The sequence below is a fragment of the Mytilus galloprovincialis genome, chromosome 2 (assembly GCF_965363235.1).
Source record: "Mytilus galloprovincialis chromosome 2, xbMytGall1.hap1.1, whole genome shotgun sequence".
Taxonomy (NCBI): domain Eukaryota; kingdom Metazoa; phylum Mollusca; class Bivalvia; order Mytilida; family Mytilidae; genus Mytilus; species Mytilus galloprovincialis.
Window position 1 is genome coordinate 45,801,859 of NC_134839.1, and position 25,883 is coordinate 45,827,741.

Consider the following 25,883-nt stretch of genomic DNA (forward strand, 5'->3'; position numbering starts at 1 on the left):
CTGTTTCCAAGTTCTAAAACATGGAGGGGTGGGGTGACCCTAGGGACTTCCCCTATATTTCATTTGATTAGTTATTTAGTCTCTGACATACATGAATGTATATGGTTGAGGGGTGGGGATCTCATCCGTTTCAAAGTTATCAAACAGGAGGAGGTAGAGTGGCCCAATGGACTCCACCTATATATCATATGATTTGCTTACATTCAGGTATCATATAATATAGTTGCACTATTTGTGCCTGTCCCAAGTCAGGAGCCTGTAACTCAGTGGTTGTCGTTTGTTTATGTGTTACATATTTGTTTTTTGTTATTTTTTTAATATAAATAGGGCCGTTAGTTTTCTCGTTTGAATTGTTTTACATTGCCTTATCAGGGCCTTTTATAGCTGACTACAGTGTATGGGCTTTGCTCCTTGTTGAAGGCCGTACGATGACTTATAGTTGTTAATGTCTGTGTCATTTTGGTCTCTTGTGGATAGTTGTCTCACTGGCAATCATACCACATCTTTTTTTTTATATAAGAAACTTTCAGCTATTTTAACTGACCTTAATTGAGTAGAAAAAAATACCCCTTGAAATTGCAGTAATATGTTTAACTTTAAAAGCATCTAACATGCATTACCAACATTTATCACTGATAAAGAAAATTTATACTGTTACCAGGAACATATATATTGTCAGATAAACTGTTCCCAGCTGTCACATTGTATTGGATTTTGACATTAAAATTGGTGTACAAAATATTTTCTGCTTTTTCTTTCTTTTACATATATGTTTTGGTTTTCAATTCTAGTGCTTATATTTCTTTACCATGCAAAGATGTATTTTGTCACCTGTCTGGATTTTTTTAGTTAATAGCCAAAACCCCGGATTACCCTTATCCGCTTCAGGAATCGGATCAGATATTGTAATTGTCTTCTCGCGGCAGCCATTTTGTTTTCAATGTTGTTTTTGACAGATAGTGAGATACGATTTTACTCGGATTTACACATTATATGTCGGCGATTTTCTGTATAAAGCTAGCGGTTGAACAAATTGAACATCGCTGTCATAAATAGTAATGATGAAAATAAGTTTGTGATCGTTTATTAGATCGAAACTTTGGTAAAAACGTTTGCAAAGTTATTTTTTATTTTCTTTCAAGGTCCGTCGGGCATGTCGGGCGTAGCTAGTAACCAAGTAGAAAGTCCGACTGCAAAAGTGGAATGTCGCAGACCTCGGACAACCGCTTATTTGAACCCCTGCGTCCAAATTGAAAAGATACGAAAATTTCGTCTTCTAATTCAAAATTGCCGCCAACAGCGTGATCAGTTGAACTTATATTAATAGACTACTGACGTAGTTGACTACGTATTGACGACAAACAATATTCCTACGACTTTTGCAATTTGGGAAATCTTAACTACTTGTCTTTAGAGATTTACGGCAATTAAATATTTCATACATTTGTTCTTTGACATCTTAGCCAAAAGCTCAGGGGATAATAAACTACATAAGGATTCCTAATGTGCTCTACTTCCTATGTGCAACTTCAAAACTTTTGGGAAAATCGACGATCATTTAAGGTTTTTCTGGTCATATTTTTTGTAATCCAGAATGAAAAGTATGAAAAAACTGTCCAATAAGTTATATATAACATAGTAGCCAGCTAGATGATAACAATGGCACGTATTTCAGCATTTATTGGGTAGAACACAAATCCAGGGTGCTCGCATAAGGCAGCTTAACTGCCTAAAAATGAACAAATCGTTAAAAATAAAAAACTCTTTTTTTAATCTATATAAAACATTCTTCCTTTGAATTACATTGTCTATTTGTATGTCAAAAGATGATACAACTCATCAGTAGCTATGGCCTACAACAAAGCTCAAAATAATACAAAGAACTAATAACTTTACTTAAACTGTACACAAACAAGTGATTATAAACAGGATGACAATATACTTTTCTTCAATTGGGAAGCACTTTAATAACCATACACGAGTTAAAATGTCTGGTGCAAGTAATCTAAAACATTGAATTAAAATAGATATAGGAAGATGTGGTGTGAGTGCCAATGAGACAACTCTCCATACAAATAACAATTTAAAAAGTAAACCATTATAGGTTAAAGTACGGCCTTCAACACGGAGCTACTCATTTATTATCAGGCGGAAACCCAGTTGAAATAGAACAAAAGAATCGCAGCTCTTGGTTAGAGAAGGCAATATATGCTTACTGTAATGTTAACTATAGTAACAAACATTTTAAAAGTTAATAGAAACAAATAAAACGAAAATTTTCTTCTCAATTACAAAGCGTTTTATTTTAAAAACAACATTTGCATAAGATTTCAATTTATCTATTACATAGTAATGCAGAACAAGAACAATTAGATATCAAGTCGATGATATGGGTATCTATCAAGTCGGATGTAGAAAATGCATAACCTTCGATTTAAAAAAAATAATTACCACTGACGGAGAACATATCAATCTATTAGTTCAGTTATTTTCATGTCTGCCCTTCCGTTATGTGACTCAAGAAAAAATTCCAAAGAAATATATGGGTCAAGTGAAATACCTATCTAATGAATCACAAAAACAGAGTAGGTGTGTTCGAATAGCTATTTTTTTAATTAAAATACTTGATGACAGCCATTTAAGTTGGATGATTAAAATGCATATCTTCGAAAAAAATATAATTTTTTGTGTGTGATAAATAGGGTTTATAATCTTCAACCACTGAAATGTTTTAGTCTGCCCTTCCACAAAATATTTTTAGAATTTTTTTAAATGTTTAAGAATTTTGGAAAGTTCCACCTAACAACCAATCACACAATAGTTTAAGTTGAATCAATGCAGACAAGATCATTAACTGATGCTCGTTAGCTAGTAGATACACATGTCTTTTAAAATACAACTGACATATAAGGATTGTAATGGTGCTACGTGGATAAATTTATTGGTTTTCAAGAGAAAAATTAGCAGTGCGTCATCCCTACAATGGCTTCCATTTCTACCATTGTGAGAATGAACTGGCATAATGGGGAGATAATTTTGACGAAGTAGAATCCTGACTGTTATGTCACATTTTAAGTTGCTTTGTTGACAGCTGTACCATTAATGTCCTCTCCAATCTCAGATTTTCTCTTGCTAATTTTAATGAATTGAGGAAAACTTTCATTTTTGTAGATATTTGATTTCCAGGTTTTGCCACAGTCTGTACATAACCTTATAAAAAAAGTTGCAATTCATTGAACACCTAAATAAGTGGTTTATCTGTATCCAGAATGTTCATGGAAATTGGTATCCAACGAACAATAATGAATCCACAGTATCTACATTTATCCACCCCTTAAAACTGCAACTGTATCAAATTGTTTTATACCTGATTAAGAACAAAGTGATCCTCAGCATCAGCCATGATGAGTGTCTGAGGATGATCATCTTCATCATCTTCATCTTTGACCTTGGCTTCACCGACTGTAATTGCTACTCCAAGCTGAATAAAAATGAAAAATATTCTATACAATCCATTCAACATGAAGCTACAAATGAATCGTATCATTCAAATGCAACAGTTACTATCTGATTAATTTCCCTTATATAAGATATTTTTAAGGTTAGGGAACATATTTGTCACATCAAGCTTCACTCCGATCTAAATTTAAGTCTAAACCTTAAAATAAAACTTCTTTATCTATCTATCCAAAATTATCTCTAACAAAATTCTCAATGAACATCTAGATCATCCTGTAAAAGTCATGATGGTTTGTAAGTCGAAGATCTAGAGGGTAACCTAATAATATTTTAAAGTAAAAACTTCAGATCCTGTTAAGAATTTTTATAAGATTTTCTGTACAAACTTACAGGTCCTGTTGACCCCAATCCAGTCTTAAGTTTGGGTTTCGCTCCTCTTTTTCTTTCACTGAAAGATGAAGTTCTTTTCTTTTTTTCTGCTAATGGTGGTCTCCCCTGAAAAAAAACATTTCCTCAACAACAAAAATGAAACATCAAAAACAAAAAAAATAATACTTTTATTTATAGTCATTTAAAGAGTTCATCAGAGCACAATTTTCATTGTTACTGTGCACATATAAGCAGACTTTAAATACAATTTACTTATAAAATTACTTACAGGGAATTCAGAGCAGCATGCTGTTTTAACCAGGATAATACTTCCTCAGAGCCAGTAAGAGGTTATGCATCACTTACCTGGATTCTTTGCATTACTCTTACTCATTATTTTTATGAGATGCTGGCACGTTCATCATAATTGTACTTTTTTAGAGTTGTCAAATTGAACATTTTACCAAACCAGTTACTCAGATAATCTTGTAAGTGTTTGACCTCTATCAAAGTTGATGTTCAAAGATAATACTTAATAAGTAGATATAGGAAGATGTGGTATGAGTGCCAATGAGACAACTCTCCATCCAAATAACAATTTATAAAAGTAAACCATTATAGGTCAAAGTGCATAGTTATATAATAAATAGTTAGTTGTGACATGCTTTACTAGATTATTTTGTTCATGTCTGCATACGACTGGCACAACCAGTTTAAGCCTTACACAACTTTTTAATCAGTATTGTGTTTCCTATTTGACTTACCCTTGTTTTTCCTACAGCTAATTTTTTCCTGCTCATAACACTTAGCTTTCCACCCTTTCCACCTGTGCTATGTTCTGGATGGGGATAGCTTGACTGTCCTAATTGCTGTGCCCCCTGTGAAAAGTATCAAATCAAAAAACATTGCTTGACTTATTGCTATGGGTAAAATCTGTATTGTTGAAAATATTTGTTATATTGAAAATATCTTGTTAATTTGTGGAAAAGAATATAGTGCCAAGGTCATGTGATGTCTGTTAAAATAAGATTCACATATATTTAGAATTTTTCTGATATCAAACAACTGATGACCAAATTTTGATATATCATATTGTTAGAAAGGGCTTAAAATACTGCATGGAAATAAAACATACCCATCAAATGAATGTTTAAAAGATGCAATTCACAGGATTCAATGTGAAAAATTTTCAAAGCTCAAATGAACAGCATATATTTAGTCATGAATAGCATTAAAGAAGAACACTGGTAAAATTTACTATTTTCAAACAATCTTTAATGAGATTAAAAGAGACGCCTATTAACACATATAAGTGTGGAGATTTGAATATGCAATTCATTATCATTGGTATTCTGTCAACTCTGAACAGATTAAAGATAAACAAACCACTTGAGCTAGTCTACAACATCTTCGTGTTTTTCCAAAGCTTAGAAGATGTCCTTGAAGAAGATGTACTTTTTAATAAGTTTGATCCTTTCATACCTTTTCTATAACACTGATGTCTATGTCCATACTGCAAACAGAGTCCTCGTTCAGGAAAAAGTTACTGTCTAACTGAGAAGAGTTGTCTCCTATTGAAGAAATGTCATAATCTGGATCTGTGTGAGAAAAAATTACATTACTTATCAACAGTGAATAGTAAATATTTTGAACATTAATAAACAAAAAATGTACATAAATCAGTCTGGTTTGTTAATCTAACAAATTTTCAAGTCCGGACTTTTGAAGCTTACTAAATATTGTGGGTTTTGCTCATTGTTGAAGGCAGCATGGTGACTTGTAGTTGCTAACTTCTCTTTAATTTGGTAGATAGTAATCTTACTTGCAATCATACTACATCTTCTTACTTTTATATAACAGGATTTTCAAATATATTTTATTATTCCAATTCAGACTCATCACAATCATACTTGAATGACAAAAGTAATTACTTCTACATCTGTGTTATTCATAAGCAGTAAGAACAATATCAAATTTGTCTCAAACCAAAGAATTTCATCAACTCTTTCTCAAAATCAGACATATATTAAAAACTTAAATCTTTGGGTTTTGGCTCAATGAATACCCCACTTGTACTTTATAAAAAGACTTTCCTTCACAATCATCAATTAGTTCAACATTAAAACCAAGTTCTTGCATACACTGTAAGCTTAAGATGAAAAACAGTTCTATTTCTTTTCTTTTTTTATGAAGTGTCAGTACGGATTTTGTGTTATGAATTAACACAATACATCCTTTGTATAAATTGCAGAAACCCATCCTTACCCACTCGTTGTTATATATCAAACTTAAAACACAATAACCAGATTTTGAGTTTTAAGCCAGTGAATCACATTTATCTTGCCTTTTAAAACGTTGATAATATCAGAAAATAATCCATTTTTTAAATAAAAGATCAACAAGTAATTTTTTTCTCAAGAAATATGTGCAATGCTATCAGCATTGTTTGTAGCTATATCTTGTCACTATAATTTGTACCTTTCATTATAAAATCATCACTAGGAACTTTCATAAATTCATCATTGCTCTCTTCAGGTGGTCCTGGGAAAGAATAGGATGGTAGATCTATGTCCATCTATCAAGTACAAATAAAATATGTTAAATATAAACAACTTTAAGATTTCAATATATGAAACACTCATACATTATAACTAAGTATATATTGTTTTATTTTGAAAAAAAATCCACTCATAGTCATTGCATAAATTGAAAATAAACATTGTAAGAAAATGTCTTTGATAAAGTCTTTCCATGAGAAAAGGTTGTTATTCATGCAAAATCTAAGGTTAATTATTTACCTCAGGTCCATTTTTACAGGTGATACAAACATATTCTGGTTGCTGCTCTCTTAATACAGGATCCATATACAACTCTATGTTTTCATCACATCCTCTGTGCACATGTCTACAAACAAATTCATTATCAAAGTTTGCTTTTGACAGAAAACATGCTTCTCCTTTTCCTCATGTATAGTTACAAATGATAGTAGGATTGTGACTATAAATTATACATCTTAAAATCGCAACACTTTAAAATGCCAAATAGCAAATATAAAGATACAATGCTGTCTACATTTTTCAGTCTTATCAATAAAATTGAGAATGGAAATGGGGAATGTGTCAAAGAGACAACAACCCGACCATAGAAAAAACAACAGCAGAAGGTCACCAACAGGTCTTCAATGTAGCGAGAAATTCCAGCACCCGGAGGCGTCCCTCAGCTGGCCCCTAAACAAATATATACTAGTTCAGTGATAATGAATATAAAAAAGAAGATGTGGTATGATTGCTAATGAGACAACTATCCACAAAAGACCAAAATGACACAGACATTAACAACTAGAGGTCACCGTAAACTGTTTAAGCCTCATATAGAAGAATGTATCTGTGGACATTACCGCCCTCGCTCAAGCTTTGCAATTTTCCAAGTTAGAGAAGACATAACTAAATTTCAAACTCTTGTCTGCTTCTTCTTGTTCTTAGCATTGTGTATGAGTTCTCGTAAAATTTGGATGTGGCAAACTTAAGTTAGAGTGCTGAAACGAAAACAATTTGCAATTTTCCAAGTTATAAAGAAGCATCTTTCTAGTAAAGTAAGACTTGAACTCTGTTTACCAGCTTTTGGTTCTTAGCATTGTGTATGAGTTTTATAAAATTTGCATGGCAGAGACAAACTTAAGTTAAGAGTGTAGAAAAGAAAATGGACGGCTGGATGGTCAAGGGTGACACTTTATGTCCCTTTTGACTACGGATGGGTATAGAAATCCGGAAATGGTTAGTCAAAGTTTTGCTGTAAGAGCTCCTGAAAATCAATGTGATGAATGTGTACATTAGTTTCACGAATACAAACTTACTTTTTACAGGAAGTACATAGTAACATAGCATTACTGGTGAACTGTCTGTAAGCCTTTCTACAGACAGGACAAAACAGTCCTTTGTTTCTTTGTTGGTAACAGCTATCACAAACAGAATAATTATGGTGCCATCGAGAACTTGGACCACTTCCTGGAGTTCGTGACTCACAGTCTGTACATACACGACAGTTCTAGAATAGCAACATTTCATTTTAATAATTATACTACACCAAAAAGACAATTTTAATTCTTTGTAAATTGTATGTAAAATATGGACAAGGCTATGATATAGATGTATATGAAAGTAACTACATGTATATCATATATCAATTGAATTACATTTCTATTATTCCAGATATCATATCGTTCGTAAATTGGCAGTTGTTGAAATGGATTAAGTGTATTCTAGTGTGGCTCATTGATTGCAGTCTGCAATTATTGATTTTAACATTAGACCATGTGTTGATTTTTTGTTTTAATTTTTTCACATTTTCTAGCTTACTATAAGGCATGCTTATTTTTCATTGTTTAAGGCTAGGTAACCTGTATTTAATTACATCAGAATCCTTTGGTCTCAGGTACATAAATGTTTCATTACCAATCATGTGAATGCATGTGAAAGCATTGGTTTAGTTTTTTCGTTTGAATTGTTTCATTGGCAATCATACCACATCTTCTTTTTTATATTATATTTTGACCATTGCCAACAATTTAACAATGACTAATAAGACACAGGTTACATGGTTATTGCTATGAACATAGAAATAAACAGGTTAATCATGTGTAAAACGGATTTCAAATTATATTCAAAACTTACTTTACATTTCCATCCATTTTTTGGAATAGTTGTCATAACTGGTTTGAGGCAGTATGTATGGTAACCTTTATCACAGGTGTCACAAACCAACATTTTATTGTCATCTCCAGCTTTTCTAAAAAAAGAAAAAAAAAATTGTAAGAAAACTATGTGAAAATGATGGAAGTTGAATACAGATCTCCAAGAAAAAGTGAAATTGTTTAAGTAGACATTCACATGAATGATCCACTGACTAACTTATCATGAGTGTATGTTGTGTGTTGTACTGCAGAATGAACATATTTGTTTTTCGTTAACTTTTTTGGTACATTAATTAGGCTGTTAATTTTCTTGTTTGAATTGTTTTACATTTGTGATTTCAGGGTCTTTTATAGCTGACTATGCAGTATGGAATTTACTCGTTGTTGAAGGCTGTACGATGACCTATATCTGTTAATATCTGTGTCATTTGGTCTCTTATGGAGAGTTGTCTGATTGGCATTCTTCTTTTTTATAGGTATGATGTGTGGTTTATAATGCCAGATTTAACAGAACGTACACTGACATTAATCATTAATTCTACTTCCTCATTTCATTACTAGCATTAATTGCAGGTAAAATACTTTTCTATCAGAGAAATAACCTCAGATGTATGTATTATTGATATCTTATGTTGAGAAGTAGATAAGGACAAACTTAAACTTTACCTAAAATAAATGTGCAGTTATTTACACTGAAGTTAAATTGCAAATTGGAAAAGCAATTCCCATTTCATCGCAAGTGAGACATGAGAAACCTTGTTTTGGAAAGAGCAATATCAACTTTTTATACAAGAGGCTGTCACAACGACAGCAAACCGGATTTATTAACATTTATTTGTGTCCTGGCAATATCACAAGAACCATTACTGATGAATGGTGAAAGTGAAAATCGTCAATATCAAATTTGACCTCCATTTTGTCATCAGTATCAACATATTAAAATTTGAAAAGCTTAGATTGAATGGTTCATGAGTAAATGCAACAACCTGAATGGAAACGCCATTTTAGGATCTTTCAAGAACCATAACTCCTGAACGGTAAAAGTCAAAATCGTCATTATTGAACTTGACCTCTATTTTGTCATCAGTAACAACATATTAAAATTTCAAAAGCTTTGGTTGAATGGTTCATGAGAAAATGCACGGACACGACGGGAAAAACCATTTTTCAATCTTTCAAGAACCATAACTCCTGAACGGTAAAAGTCAAAATCGTCATTATTGAACTTGACCTCCATTTTGTCATCAGTAACAGCATATTAAAATTTCGGAAGCTTTGGTAGAACAGTTCATGCATAAATGCACGGACACGACTGGAAACTCCATTTTTCAATCTTTCAAGAACCATAACTCCTGAACGGTAAAAGTCAAATACGTCATTATTGAACTTGACCTCCATTCTTTCATTAGTAACAACATATTAAAATTTGGGAAGCTTTGGTAGAACAGTTCATGCGTAAATGCACGGACAACTCCATTTTTCAATCTTTCAAGAACCATAACTCCTGAACGGTAAAAGTCAAAATCGCCATTATTGAACTTGACCTTCGTATAGTTGTCAGGAATAACATATTAAAATTTTAAAAGCTTTGGTTGAACGGTTCATGAGTTAATGCACGGACAACATTTGATTGCCGCCTGCCCGCCCGCCCGCCCGACAGCCCGCCCGCCATACATCCCCAAATCAATAACCGACATTTTTGTCACAAAAATCCGGTTAAAAATCTTAGACATTTGAATAGTATGATCAGTTGCTAAAGGTACCAAGTTTCAGCTAGATGACAAGGATTACTATACCTGCACTTTTGACAGACTTTACAATCAGGACACTGCCAACCGGCTCTAACCTCTGGGGTCAAAGATACTACAGGATTCAGACAATTACTATGGTAGTGGTGTCCACAACTGGTACAAAACAGCTGTTCTAATACATTTCCTACTGTGTCACATATAACACATAATGCTTCCTCTGCAGCTGGAAAACACACATTATAAAGTTTAAAATAAGGAAAAGTATGATACATTCATATCATAGTAATATGAAAAACATCAGTTTCTTTTTTAAAAGAGAGTTCAGTATTATTTGTGACAAAGTAAGGTGCTGTTTTACTAAGTAGTTAGTACTGTAAATGTTCTCTTATCTTATTTAAAACAATTAAAGAGCATCACAAATTTTTGGTAATATTTTGTAGGAGTAATCACTTTGGAAATAAACTAGAGGTTGAAAGGAATCTATATTCCTCATTTACTATTAAAGCAAAATATTAACTTTAATTTAGTTTAAGCAGCTGAAATGTCCACCAACAAGAGTATAATCAGTAAACACAAGGACCTGTTTAACGATGGAGGTCAGTCATATAGATAGTGTTTCCTCAGTCTCAAATAGTAAAAAACTGTTTGAGGTATGCTGTAAATAAACAAAAAACATCAAGTTAAGCTATTATAAAATACCCACCTATGGCATGAGCCTGATCTGTATGATCTGGACAAAGTAATGTCAGAGTTTTGATATCCTGAAAGCAACCCCTTGCAGCTGCACAGGGATAATGATACATATTCTCACACTTCTGAATACGACATTTGATAGTTGACCCAAATCTATGGCAGTAATTACATTTCTGAAAAAGAAGTGAGGTAAGTTCAGAACATTTTATAGGATTTAATTTTCATCAACATTAATTTCCTAAATTGCTGCATAATAAACATTAGCAAAATAAGATCATTTAAATCTACAATCATAAATACGATTTTTGAAAATATACTTATGTTTGGAATTTCAAGAGGACACCAAGGAACTTAAGAAACCTGCAAAAAATAGTATAAATCAAAACATTATTCTGACAATGTTCACACCTGAAGATCACATAAGTGTTACATTGGTTTTTATAACTATTGATACCATTATATGGTTTACCTGTGATATTCCACCAAATACAGCTTTGTCCACATATAACAAAAGTAAATTACAGGATTGGACCACTCCCTCAGACCAAGCAGCACAACAGTGATGGGCCCAAACATGTCCTGAAAATATTCACATATTTATCATATATATTTTATAAATCCTAATCTTTTCTAAAATATCAACTTCCATTTTTGAAATTTATGTTCATAGAAGGTGCAGAAAGTAATAAAAGAAGATTGAACTTAAGATGCTCTAGCTTGTAAATTTCTATTTATAAAGGGAAATAACTCCAGAATGGCATAAATGAGGCCACCCAAGTTCAATATAAATTTGTGTTTGTTGATTGTCATACAAACCTGAAAGTTCAAATAGCTGACTAGTATCAAAATCTTCTGTAAAACCAACATATGATAGTTCATTTCCAACAAAACAGGAATCATCATCCCAGTTATGTGGATATCTTCTGGGAGATTTACTTCGTTCCCTGTAATAAATTCATAGGATTTATTTTTTAGAAATTTCTTACAATTTCAAAATATTTTTTTTATTAACTAACAATGATCAATATAAAATTACAGATGACAAATTATTCTATTTCTGGACTCTAGAAAACTTTTTCTGTTAAGAGAATGTTATATTCAAAGTCCACAATCATTTGTCTTTGTTCAAAGGTGGCGTTTTATCAAATTAAACAGTCTATAATTATTTTGTATGTTTTATATTATATCATTTACTTTTGGTTCATGTATTATTATGTCTCATTATTTGTGCAGTGGTATAATGATATAGATCTTTCTTTTTTGTCCAAAACATCTTCATTTTTTACAAGACAAATATAAAGCTTATAAAGAGGATATAAGTTGAACAGCACAAATGGTTAATGAAAACTATGAAACAATTTATTTCTATACATACTTTATTCCTTTAACAGGACCTCTATTTCTTCTCCACGTCAAAGGCTTTGGACCTTTTTCTCCATCTTTTTCTTCGGGTTCTGGACTAAACTTTTTATCTAATTTTGACAATGTTTGTTTGGATGGATCAAAACCAGGTGTTGGCTCATATCGACAAATATCACCTTGTCCTAATAAACTTCTTTCAGCCAAATTACATAAACTGCACATCCTTAAAGGACTGGAAATAAAAATTAAATCTTTTATCAACATAAATGTATCTTTCACAACTTTTTCAGATATTTAAATTGGGACAAAAATCAAGAATATCTGTCCATAGGACTGCAGACCCTGATCACACTACCATATTTCCATGTTCAGTAGGCAAAGTAATCTGGGTCAACACCAGAATTTTGAAAATACATAAAAAAAAATGATATCAAATATATATTGGTACTTCTGTGGCAAGAATATATGTCAGTGATCTAGAATTCCTAGTATTTCTCATATAATGTGACAAGTGGAAAATTTAAAATCAGTTCTACAGTAACATTTAATTGTTTTTAGATTGATAATGATGTATAAAGTTAGCAGGTGTTTGTGCTCTAACATAAAGTCAACATAATCATGATTACATGTACTAAGTATAAAATAAATGGAAAACTGCCATCTGGGCAATGTATTGTTTGTTCTTGTTCGTCTTTTTTCCCCAGGAGTCATTCATTGATATGGTCTGTTGTAGTCCCGTATTTTTGGTGATTCATCTTATCCATCTTATGTATTGTTTGAGAGAACCACTTAAGTTTATGCTATTGTATTAATACTAAATCTTCAATTACTCCTGAAACCTTGTTTCAAGATCAAGAAAAATAATAAATTGTCCTTTTAAAACATAATTTCTTTGAATAAATAAATAAATGCACATATTGTCCTTTTAAAACATCTTTTCTTTGAATAAATACACATTTTGCATGATTTATTTTTTTAATTAACTCATTTTTTACTTGAGTTTAAAGAAGTTATTCACAACTTACTGTAAAAATACTACTTACATATCTACACCTTCTTCTAACTGATACATACAATCTACAAGAACAAAATTTGTATTGCAAAAGTATCATATATAAAATACTCAAATATATAAACATAAGAAAAATATGTTGTACTTTGTTCACAAAAATACATGTCCATTTCAACATAAGTGGAAAACTAGATATCAGTTTCCTACAGTAACTTGTTTTTGAGAGTTATGTAAAGATTTGATTTTTTGTGTTTTAATGCCACTTTTAAGCACCACTTTTGGGCTATTTTTTGGCAGACTGTTTTATTGGTAAAGGAAGCCGGAGTGCCCAGAGAAAGTGAGAGTTATGTAAAATATATACCTTTAACATGAGAAAGCAAAAAAGTTTAACCTTTTGTAATTTGGGTCATCATTGGTCTTTAATGTGATGAGTCTTTAGTCGACCTAACATGTGTCAGGCATACAAATTTAAGTCTAGTATTTATGATGAGTTTATTTCCAGCCCTCTATCCCATAGAAGGTACTGATTCTAAAAACATGAAAAATACTAGAACACAACACTTCCTGTAATTCAAAGTCTCTAACTATTAACTCATACAACATTTTCTATTTATATTCAAAAGGCCTACTTATCAATTTTTTTTTTTAAAACCTAATATTATATATAACTTACTAGATTCTTCTTCTGACATACCAAAGTTTTCCATATTGATTTCTGAAGATATTTCTCCTAGAGAGGAGGATCCTTGACTACTGTTATCAAGAACTTCCATCTGAGAGAAGTTACTGCTAGGATGCTGTGACATGCTGTGTATTCCCTTGATACTACTTTTTATTTTCCTGTAAGATATGAATTTATATCAGTATGATGTGTATGATTAGAAGCTAACAGTAGCCACAGTCAAAAGGGAAATTGAAAAATCAAGATCATTTACTGTGGTACCTTTTTATTTATTCCTTCATGGATGCGACTTAATGGATATGACCATTTTCAGAGCCATGCATAAAAGTATTTGTATCTGTCTATTCTGATAGAGATAATTTTGGCCATGAGATCTTCATGGATTTATAAAAATTAGACCAACAGATGTGAGTTCGGTGTTGAATGAAAACAGATGTTGGGTAACCTTCAATGAGACAAGAATGCAGACTAAGGACTAAATGTGTCCAATTACCAGTAATGACAATGTATTTCGCTACAGGCTTATTTCATTATATTTCAGAATTGACTCAAAGGTCTTTAAATCAAGTTTGGATTTAATTGATCCATTGGCTAAAGTTTCAGGCAACAAAAAGATTAGCAACTCATAAAATTTTGAAAAAGTATTGATTTTACCGACTTATGACTAAGTAAATTTTATAAAAGTCTTTTATCAAAGTGAAGTGGCAAATTTACAAATTCCAAACTCACGTTTTCTTTTTAGGCAGAAACTCTATCCCATCTTTCCTTGGTCTACCTGGTCCACGTTTAATTGGTAGCAGTTGTTGCTGTTGTAAATGAACATTTATCGGTTGAGCTCCCTGTACAGGTAAAATATCTCCTGGACGTACAGATAAAATATCATCAGGAGCAACAGCTAACAGAGTTTCACTATAACGGGACTCAGAAAATCTATTGAGCTGGTAAGTTTTTGAAACTTCCTGAGCTAAAGAGATGTCTGTTCCAGATTCTGATATAAATGGACATGAGTCTTGTGGAGAGTGAGCTGATAAAAATGTCTCACTTTCAATATTTACTGAATCACCAGTGTCTGTATTACATGCTTCTGCTTCAATAACATCAGGGAAATCAGATTCTTCTATTCCCAATACCTCCTGGTTACTACCGTAATCAAAATCTTCTGAGTTTGTTAAATCAGGTGGACCATTGCTATCAGTGATTTCTAAAGTATCAGTGACAGAAACAGTTTTAGGAAGATGGTCGATTTTATCCAAATCTGAATCTTCTGGATTTAGATCAGGTGGGTCACTGCAGTAAGCCTCGTTTTCATCTTCAAAAGATGATGCAATCTGTGTGATATCAGGAGGAGCGCCTGTTGAAGACTGACTGTTATCAGAGTCTGTCACTGTTGTGGTTGTGTCTGCCAAATCCGCCTCTAAGGTCTTAAGGCCCTGGTCTCCGGGGTCTACAATTTAATTTAAGATAATCTTTACAAATCTATGAGGTAAATAACAATTGATCTATCCAATAGGAAGTAATTGTCAAATTTATGACAATTCATGATCAACATCCTAGAACTCTGGAGTGACAAACCAAACCATTCTTAATCAAAAGCGAGAATACATTCACCAATCTCATGATCAACAGAGTTTTTACAATTTGATCCAACCATACATGAACTACCCCATGATTTAACAAAATGCCATGATGATCAAAGTCCTATCACTCTGAATTTCAGAGTCTGAAACGACACATCATATTTTTTATTTAATTTTACAGTGTGTTTTATTTATTAATTCCAACAATTTAAATTTCTCAGTAAATTAATCCAAGCAAATTCAGGATATGGTACAACATGTGGAAAATTAATTCAATCTTACAAATAAAGTTCAAAACTCTGGAATAACAATCCAGAAAATAATAAATTGCTTTGCCGGCCGCAGCTGGATACAACCACAGAAGTCCAATCCTGAACGGTTGGGGCAAAAATGGACACAATATTTGTGCTTGATACTGCAGGTCTGAATTTAGATTGTAATTAAATATTTGACACATAGACATAATAGGTTTATGACACATAATAACTGTAGTCAAATAACTTAGAATAGGTTATATGATTTGAATTTTGCTTTTGTGCAATAGACTATGCTATTGCGTATTGACCCCCCCCCTTTTTTTTTAAATTAAAAATGTAAAGAACTTTTATTTAATATCTGAAATCTGAAATGAGAAAAAAAATGCCCCCTTCCCCTTTTATTTTCCAAAAACAAAATTCTTTCCCTCAAAATATGGTCATAATCTCAATTCAAATTTCCCATGGATTTTACCACCATAATTACCCATTGAAATACATCATAAAATCTTAAATATATAATTTAAAAGCAGTGTAAGGAAGGTAATCCAACATTGTACAACATTGCACAATTTTGTTTTTTGGATTACCTCCCTTACACTACTTTGAAATTGTCCATTAACCAGGAAACCCTTGTTTTTCCCCCTTTTTGCCCCTAATTCCTATACAGTTAGAGGCATAATCCCACAAAGCCAATCCTAACCATCCCTTTGTGGTATAGTTTCAGAGAGATTCATACACTTAAACACAAGTTATTGTCTGGAAACTGAAAAAAATGCCTTTCTTGGCCTCTTTTTGACCCCTAATTCCTAAACTGTTAGGACCATAACCCCCAAAATCAATCCCAACCTTCCTTTGAGGTTATAAACTTTGTGTTTAAATTTCATAGATTTCTATTGTCTTATACTAAAATTTTGTCTGGAAACAAACTGTCTTTGGACGACAACGAGGGCGTGATACCAATATACCACCACAAAATTTGGTTGCAGTCGTATCAAGAAAAATAATAAAAAGTAAGCTTCCAATTATCTTTCCCAGCAATAACATATAGATTTGTGGAATTATTCAGTTATACTAGTGTGTGTTATGTGAATCAACTACATGGAATTGTGAAATGCCAACTGATGCTTTTAAATCTGCATATCAAATAACATTGAATTATTGGTTCCCTTTTAACCAAGGATTCAGAAAAATTTTCACACAATTTTTGTCATTTTGAGATGTCTAAAAAGTTGATACTCTTTTTTCAAGTATTAGATTTTACACAAGATTCTTAACATCAAGAATCTTGTATTGACTGTTTCATCCTTTTTATTTCATAAATTTTCTTATAATTCTACTTAAAACCTCCTAGAACATTTCAGGTAAGGCATCAGTTAAAAATGGAAATGATTTTAATGACCAAAATAGTAAATTTCTTAGACATCGCTAGCATTTATATCGGTTTTTGAGACGAAATTAAAACCAGAAGTATTGCAACAATACTAAAAGTACAAGTAATTATGGATTCATTTCTGGGATTAGTTACTCTTACCAAAATGACAGGTAATCACTGGGTTTTTAATTGTATTACCTTTTAAAGTGTTAAAATATAATAGATATTAGTTGCATTTGTTTAATTAAGCATGAAATCATTTAAGGGTCCTATCTGCTGAAAACAATTACATGCATGCATATTAAATAGTAAATAAAGCACCCGTGTTCCTCATAAAAAAAATACTTTTTATTCTACGTAAATAAAATTGAGTCTTAATTAGAACTTAGAACCAGGATAGTAATGATGTATAATGTATAAACTACAAAATGTTATAAAAAAAGAACAGCACTATCTTAAATGGAAATTTGTATGCTATTGTTGTATTTATTAGGTACCAATTTTCCACCCACTCGATGGTATTTTGTTGCAATTTTCACGTTTTTATTCTATTTCTGGTTAATGACAGACACAACCTTTCCAATGTAATTCTTTGTGAATTTGGCATATTTTAACATTTGTGAAGTATTCTAGAAGCATTTACAAGCACTTTAAAACTTCTTCTTGATGATGGAAAATGTTTGTTTTTAATGAATATACAGCAAACACCAACATACAATGTAAAATTATCAGAGTTTCACTAGACTTTTTAATAAACACATGACAAAATGTGTTTTTTTTTTCCATAGAACTACCATTAAAAAAAGAATACATCCTATTTATTAAGTTTGATTTTTGTAATGAAAGAATGTGAAACCATATTCAAGATATTTAAAATTACTTTACAATTGCATTAGTTCAATATTTATTTAAGATGGCTGTTTTAGGTTCTTGCTTCATTTACTGTTATAAGACACAATTGTAGGCTTAACATAATTTTGTTCGAAAAAATTTGAGAAGCACCAAAATTTATTGAATGTATTATTTATCAATTCCTCCATTTATTCATTCAAACTATAGCTACAAGGCAATATGTTGGGTGTCCACTTCTCCCTGTTTGTTAATTCTGAAGTGTGGTGAGTCACTGGTGGCCCCTGGACATCATTTTAAAATATTTCTTGGTGAAAAAACTATTGTATAGAAATTAGAATTCAAAAGGTTAACATCTTTTTATTTGTTCAAGTTTAATATCCAACATTTACCATCAGGCAATGTCCAATTACCATTCTGGTCTAAAGAGTTCAGACACCACCATGTGGGCCAAAATACTGATTGACAGTGTCATATTTTTTGTCAAAATGTGCATATAACATGCCTTTGCCCATTATGGAAATTGTAACAAACACAAACTCCTGAACTTGATAATCTACTGAAATAAAACCCTCTCACTGCAAAGTAAGCAAAGTGTTCATTCAAAACTCAATTCATACTCATAAGTGATATTAATAAATAAATATAAAATGCATAAATGAAACAAAATCTTTTCTAATCCATGCAAACCAAACATAAAAATAAATAGATACAAACCTGACATTTTCAGCTTGACAACATTGAAAAATGCTCAGGTGCCTTTGAACTTGTGTAGACCAAAACTTGCTGTGGCAAAATGGCAGCTTTTGGAACAGAAATTATAATAAAATAAATGTTCAACAAAACCAAATGTGTAATGGTAAAATAAAAGACACAACATTTTAACTGCAACACAGCAGGAGTCAGATGTTTTATTGAAATGAGAACAAGTTCTTGAATTTTTCTGATTAAAAAACTGTATACCATAAAAATAGCACAGGCAAATTTCTTGAGAAAGATAAAGTTGCAGCTTAAAAATACTTCTTTCAATATTTTTTTCCCTATCAATAAAACCTCCAGCTCAAGCAAACTTAGTTTTACAACATATAATATAAGATTTGGTTGAAAAGTGTGTTTTAATTTGTTTTCAAATTTTTACTATCATGGTCATTCATTGACAGGTGTCAACCTAATGTACATATACATGTATAGTATCAATTTTTTCTCTTCACTGCATATTCATGTTTTATTTTGTAACTGCATAATTAGCTCTAAAATTTGGACTATACATGTACATCATTATGCAATTAACATGCTTAACAGGAATCCAACGTACATTGTACATGTACAAATTTATGTTGTCCTAAAGCCTGGTTGGTCTCATGATGTTGTGCTCTCTTTAACTGCAGGAGGTTATTTTGGACCCTTGGCCAGATCAAGTTTCAGACTTCAAAGGTTAATTTTACTTCTTTTCCAATAAGCACATGGTTTAAAAATGAAGCAGCAAAAAAAAATTTTATGTATCCATTTTCTCATTATTTTCAAGAAAAAGTCCCTTTAAATTATTTTTAAGACATTCTTTAACTTAATAAATATCAAATGGAACATTTGCAATAATGTTTATCATAAGTCTGTGATCAATATCAATTTTCCTATGAAAAAGGTCTGCTTAAGGGGGCTCGTGGGTATAAATAAAAAAAAATGAATATAGGATTTCGCTATATTTTTCTATAAATGAACTTTAAAAATATGGGGTCACTGTTCATTTAAGCTCACAATTCAATCTGCCTTTGAAAGAAGCATACATTTTTGTAAAGACACTTTTTTTCTGTTGAAGTAATAAGAGAAATAAAGGTAATATCGAAATTAGAAAAAGGAACTTAATTACAGCAATCGCTCAAATTTTACAATAGTTAAGTGAAGTACAGCTTATTTGAAAAAAATAATAAAAAAATTTCGCTCGCCAGTGAGTTAAAAAAGATATTTCACTTTTAATGCCAAAAAATGGCATTTTTGTACCAAAGGGAGATAATTTGGAGCTTTTTCAATGATATTTTAAAAGTCGTCTGGGGACAACAAAAATTGATTTCTTTGGATGATTTTAGTACCATATCATATGATAATGTAACAACTAATAAAGTAATAAAATAAATTTGTAATGAAAAAAAATAAAAATATGTCTAATTTTTTTCTGAAAATTTTGTACCCTTGATTGAGCCTCCTTGATTATAAAAAAAACCCACCCATATTGAAATGAAGTAGTGAAATATTTAAGCACAACTGTTAAACAATTTGAATAGAAGAACAGAGTTCCAATGTACCTCACATTGCACATATTTTATTTATCCAAGATACCAGGTCAATAACTAAAACAAGAATGTGTCCATAGTACATGGATGCCCCACTCCTATTATCATTTTCTATGTTCAGTGGACCGTGAAATTGGGATGAAAAATATAATTTTGCAATTAAATTAGAAAGATCATATCATAGGGAATGTGTGTACTAAGTTTGAAGTTGATTGGACTTCAACTTCATCAAAAACTACCATGACCAAAAACTTTAACCTGAAACTCCCACTTTCATTTTCTATGTTCAGTGGACCATAAAATTGGGGTCAAAAGTGTTATTGGGCTTTAAAATTAGAAAGCTCATATCATAAGCAACAAGTGTACTAAGTTTCAATTTGATTGGACTTCAGCTTCATCAAAAACTACCTTGACCAAAAACTTTAACCTGAAACTCCCATTTTCATTTTCTATGTTCAGTGGACCGTGAAATTGGTGTCAAAAGTGTAATTGGGCTTTAAAATTAGAAAGATCATATCATAAGCAACTAGTGTACTAAGTTTCAAGTTGATTGGACTTCAGCTTCATCAAAAACTACCTTGACCAAAAACTTTAACCTGAAACTCCCACTTTCATTTTCTATGTTCAGTGGACCGTGAAATTGGGGTCAAAAGTCTAATTTGGCTTTAAAATTAGAAAGATCATATCATAAGCAACAAGTGTACTAAGTTTCAAGTTGATTGGACTTCAGCTTCATCAAAAACTACCTTGACCAAAAACTTTAACCTGAAGTCGGACGAACGAACGAACGAACGAACGGACGGACGAACGAACGAACGGAGCCACTGACCAGAAAACATAATGCCCCCCTACTATCGTAGGTGGGGCATAAAAAACATTTTATTTTAATTTCTTCATTTAAACTTTTTATAAATGAACAGCACTAATTTTTTAACATCTTTTCTAGCCATCTACTGGCAGATAAAAGTCATTGCCCAATTCCAACTACATGTACATTTTTCTTGTCCAACAACAGCACTTGAACTCTCTTTAATGCAGAGGTGTTATATGGTTTTGTCTAGTGTTTATAAATTTTGTGAAGCAGGAACCAATAACAATGTTACATACGTTGACATTCCAACATTTGCATGAGAAACATACCCAGGAACTTTAATTAGTCAATTAAGAACTTAAGGTGATACCTAAAACTTTCACTAAAATTAATTTGGCTCGTTAAATTTTCATAAAATTTTGACAAAGTATTCACTTTGACCATTTAACAAAAATATCAAAATATCAAAAATTTTGAACCAACCATTTTATCAGAAAAATTACACTTATATAGCAGTTTGACAAATTTATACCAATTTTGATCATTGAGAAACTTTATGTTCCCTTTACAACACAACGTAATTAAAACGTTTCGCTGACTTTACAGAGTTATCTCCCTGTAGTGTTAGGTACCACCTTAAGAATTGTAACTAAATATCGTCCAATGTTTTGAGTGTAAAGTCTAGATGCACAATCAGCATATGGTAATTGTTTAAGTTAATTTACATTTTCGACATTGACACATGCGATATATTGCTTCCAAAACGGTCCTATATTCCAGACATATGAATTTACCAAATATTGTCTGCCTGGGAAAATCCTGAAATGGACATCTACTTTTTAATGTACAAGGCTTTCTTAAGAGACAGTTATTTTAACATAATTCATTGAAATGGAAGTTTATGTAATCTTTAAGACCCAACCCTTTTGCCTTAAACAGCCACAAATTTCTGGTCATAAAAGTGACATATTGATTAAGTACATTTTACTATAATAACAAACCATACTTTAATACCTTCTCATTTCAATCAAAGCTTATAAAAATGACTAGTTGTTGGACAGTTGAAAATATGAGGCACTGTCAATTTAACAATTTACGTCAGAACATAGAATTTATATTAAAGTAATTTAAAAGTTTAATATCGTTTTACAATATCAATCATTGGTTTTATAATTGCCAAAATATTACTATTATTGCCTTTTACAAGTTTGTAGTATGTGCACATTTTTTTTTTAATGTTTATTATCTATTATGTGTGTAAATTAAAATTTTCTTTAGTTTACTATCTTGCAAATATAGAGAAGGAAAAAGTTGTTCAATGGAAGCACCTTGCTTACTTTTATGACAGAAATATGATGTAGACCAAATCTTTTGATAATAAACTTTTACATTTAACATTTGTAAGATCAACATCCAGCTTCAAATATTATCTATTATTCTACCTCAGTATGTTTTTTCTATATAAAAAATAATGAAATAGTTGTGCTATTTCATTTCACAGACTATTTGCAAGTCAATAGTTTCAAAGACTATTACCTGGTTAATAGTTCCATAATCATCTTTCCCGTACTTTTTCATGCTTATTTTTCATTGGACAATAATGATGTCATTGACTAATTTGCTTGGCTACGTCAAACTCTAATATTGTAAACGGTATGATCTGTTTGTGTCGATTGTAAATTCACTTACAAGAAGCAATTAAAAAAGAGAGAAAATCTTCGTGTGCATTTTTTATAGATCTAAAATATAGTACCTTATTCATAATATGGGTTTCGATCGTCGTATTCTAAAAGTAAATTTGCGTTTGGTGTACTTTAAAATAGCTTAAATTTATCACATGCACGGAAAATTAAACACAAGTATTTCTAGTCTTGATTGCAATTAATGAAATATTTACAAATACAAGAACTATAAAAAAAAAAAAACGTATAGTTCATCTTGTGCATGTCAAGTTATGTGACATTTTTTTTCTTTTCTATCATATGATGTATGTACACTTTTAGAAAATTAGTTAATTTGGTATATAAAAACACTTAATGACTGTGTTGTTCAGTATAATAAAACACCTAATGACTGGTTGTGCGGGTAATAGCAAGTTTGTTGTCCCTTCAGATACAAACTATTGCTTTCGGCTTGGCCACAAGCAACAGTTGGTATCTCAGGGACAACAAACTTGCTTTGTAACATAAAATATTGTCCTCCATGAAATATTTTCAGTCGGACAAATTTTCATATAAAATATTGTCCACTGACAGTATTTCATAATGAGATATTGTCTTGGACAATATTTCATTATGAAATAGTGTCCTTGTCCATGAAATTTTGTCACCTCCTTCTGCATGTTCTGGACAATATTTCACTATGAAATTCTGTTCATGACAATACTTACTATGAAATACTGGCTTTGAAAATATTTTTTAATCGAATTATTTCACAATTAGAAATAGTACACAAGCATGCAGCATGCACATTTCTAGATTTATAACTGAAATTGTTTTGTATAGTAGAGAATTTATATTATTGTTAATAGTGAGTTTCAAATTTGCATAGATACATTACAAATGGTTAATTACAGATTAAAGAATTGTCTAACAAAGGTTTCATTTTATTACATTATACTGTACAAATATAAGTAATGTACTGACAATCGCTTATTTTGTAAATATAAACACAGGTATGTGTCGCAGAAAAAAATCCTATATACCTTCTGTAACATGAATATATGTTGATAGGGTATTGGGACCATTCGCCCTAATAATATGTTCGCCCTAGGTCCGTTTGCTAGTAAAATTTACACGAAAAATATTTTTGTTCCCGATAATGAACTTTTGAAAGTTTTCCCAAGGGAGACAAATCGTGTCTGACAAATTTCATCCAATCAAAATTTAGTGATCACGCATTTACCAGTTGATTAATGTCGGCATAGTAAACAATCAAAGAATCGAAGATTGTTAGGTACTTTGAGTTGTTTTTTTTAGCTTGGGTGTTAAATTTATAAAAATTGGAATCATGATGGGCGAGTTATCACTTGCAAAATGGTTCTGTTACCGCCTAAGAAGAAAAAGCGTGTTGTTTCGTGCAAATACTTAGAGAAGTGGGAGAATGATGTCAAGTACAGGGGCTGGTTGTCTAAATCAACGTTAGGATTGTCACATGCCTTTTGTAAAGTTTGCAACAGAGACTTTAAAGTTGACCACGGTGGCCTTAATGATGTCTCCAAACATTCTAGTACTGCTCTTCACCAGAAGTCATTCAACACACAGAACATGCCTTTTGTGTTTGACTGTTTGACATTACAACTTGTGATATTGATCTTTATAATATATTGTTGTTTTTTTGTTATTAAATTATTCAAATTATTACTTTTTTTATTTCTTGACAATGTATCAGACAAACATAAAGTCATCTTACTGGTGTTTATCTCAACAAAAAAAAACACAACAATCAAACAATTTAAAAAAAGATGGGTTATCTTCAACTATCACCATCCAAAAAAGAAGTATGTCAGCCACTTTTAAGAGCCAAATCATCACTCGAAATAATGCCGCGAAAATTTTCTACCCTCAAAAATGGTACCGTGCACAAAAACCCCCATGGCCATTTTCAAAAGTTGGCAGGTATGTGTCTTGTGGTACAATATTTTGCTTTACACTTTTACCCTCACACCCAGTCAATTTGTGTATACTATTGCCCATTAATGGCATTATGAATGTGAACCGTTACCCTGTATATATATATATATATAGTATTTTTTTTAAAGGGGTGCACAGCTTTCATCTGAGATCTTCTTTTCTGTGGTCAAACATGTCAATAACTGAAATAAATTGGATTTTTAAGTTTTAAATAACGTCTTCGCACACAGGCACTGGTTTTCTATCCATGGGAAGATCTACTATCCCTATATATTACGGGGATAGTAGATCTTCCCATGGATAGAAAACAAGTGCCTGTGTCTTCGCACCAGTTCGGTACAGGACTTATTGGTTTGCTCAGTCTTTTATTTTATGTAAATTTTGGTGCATTACCTACAAATTATTGTGGCTGCAAAATTATGTTCCTTCAGTGTAAATGCGTCAATTACGAAGAAGATATAAACCCGCACATCCAATCGCTTCTTTTCACGGCTTTTGTTGATAGATTTTGGCATCCATTTTCATAGTTAAACAAAAATAGTTCTTACTTCCGGTTTCAGAAAGTTTCGAGTTTTTGTTTGTTTTTAATACTTTAACGATAAAAATATATAGTTCTAAACAAAATAAACGTGAGAGAATTCGTTTCTGGATGAAACTTTACACATTTACATCTTTATCGAAAAGGTCAAAATGTGAAAGGGCGATATTAGCGTATGAAAATATGGCCGAAAATATAACGGAGAGCTTCGGTAACAGTATTACTTCCCTTTAAAATGTACTTTTCCTTTAAAAATAAATTATAAAAAAAAATATTGGATAAAAAATATTTGTATTGGAGTGAGATTTTGGGGCTTTGTTTTTTGATAATTCAAGTAACATTTCCATTTAAAGGAAAAAATCCATAAAAAAAACTAATGATAATTTCACCAGAGACATATATATATATATATATATATATATAAAACAGAAGTGACAGAGCTGCAATATGTAAGATCCGTATAAGCGCTCATATACTGATGATTGAAAGAGGGAGACATCTAAATATTCCCAGAAATGAGAGATACTGCTCTGTATGTAAT

General features: G+C 31.6%; 1 protein-coding gene across 10 annotated transcripts in view; it reads right to left on the bottom strand.

The window, feature by feature from the left end:
* The window catches only part of LOC143063678 (uncharacterized), an 83,904-nt gene extending 58,559 nt beyond the window's left edge, over nucleotides 1-25,345 (bottom strand). For 6 of the 10 annotated variants that reach the window (XM_076235988.1, XM_076235990.1, XM_076235993.1 and 3 more), the window contains exons 1-18: nucleotides 25,198-25,345; nucleotides 18,791-18,876; nucleotides 14,748-15,462; nucleotides 14,010-14,176; nucleotides 13,368-13,401; nucleotides 12,338-12,556; nucleotides 11,779-11,906; nucleotides 11,432-11,541; nucleotides 10,973-11,135; nucleotides 10,315-10,492; nucleotides 8,499-8,613; nucleotides 7,682-7,872; nucleotides 6,627-6,732; nucleotides 6,307-6,403; nucleotides 5,311-5,426; nucleotides 4,593-4,706; nucleotides 3,850-3,954; nucleotides 3,368-3,481 (exon numbers count right to left, since the gene is read on the bottom strand). In XM_076235988.1, the coding sequence (XP_076092103.1) occupies nucleotides 3,368-3,481; nucleotides 3,850-3,954; nucleotides 4,593-4,706; nucleotides 5,311-5,426; nucleotides 6,307-6,403; nucleotides 6,627-6,732; nucleotides 7,682-7,872; nucleotides 8,499-8,613; nucleotides 10,315-10,492; nucleotides 10,973-11,135; nucleotides 11,432-11,541; nucleotides 11,779-11,906; nucleotides 12,338-12,556; nucleotides 13,368-13,401; nucleotides 14,010-14,176; nucleotides 14,748-15,462; nucleotides 18,791-18,797 (2,679 nt within the window). In that variant the 5' untranslated portion in view covers nucleotides 18,798-18,876; nucleotides 25,198-25,345. Of the gene's footprint in view, nucleotides 1-3,367; nucleotides 3,482-3,849; nucleotides 3,955-4,592; nucleotides 4,707-5,310; nucleotides 5,427-6,306; nucleotides 6,404-6,626; nucleotides 6,733-7,681; nucleotides 7,873-8,498; nucleotides 8,614-10,314; nucleotides 10,493-10,972; nucleotides 11,136-11,431; nucleotides 11,542-11,778; nucleotides 11,907-12,337; nucleotides 12,557-13,367; nucleotides 13,402-14,009; nucleotides 14,177-14,747; nucleotides 15,463-18,790; nucleotides 18,877-22,708; nucleotides 22,728-25,197 lie in introns of those variants that run through there. The other 4 variants (XM_076235989.1, XM_076235986.1, XM_076235987.1 and 1 more) reach the window with 4 other exon arrangements.
* Between the last annotated feature and the right edge of the window lie 538 nt (nucleotides 25,346-25,883).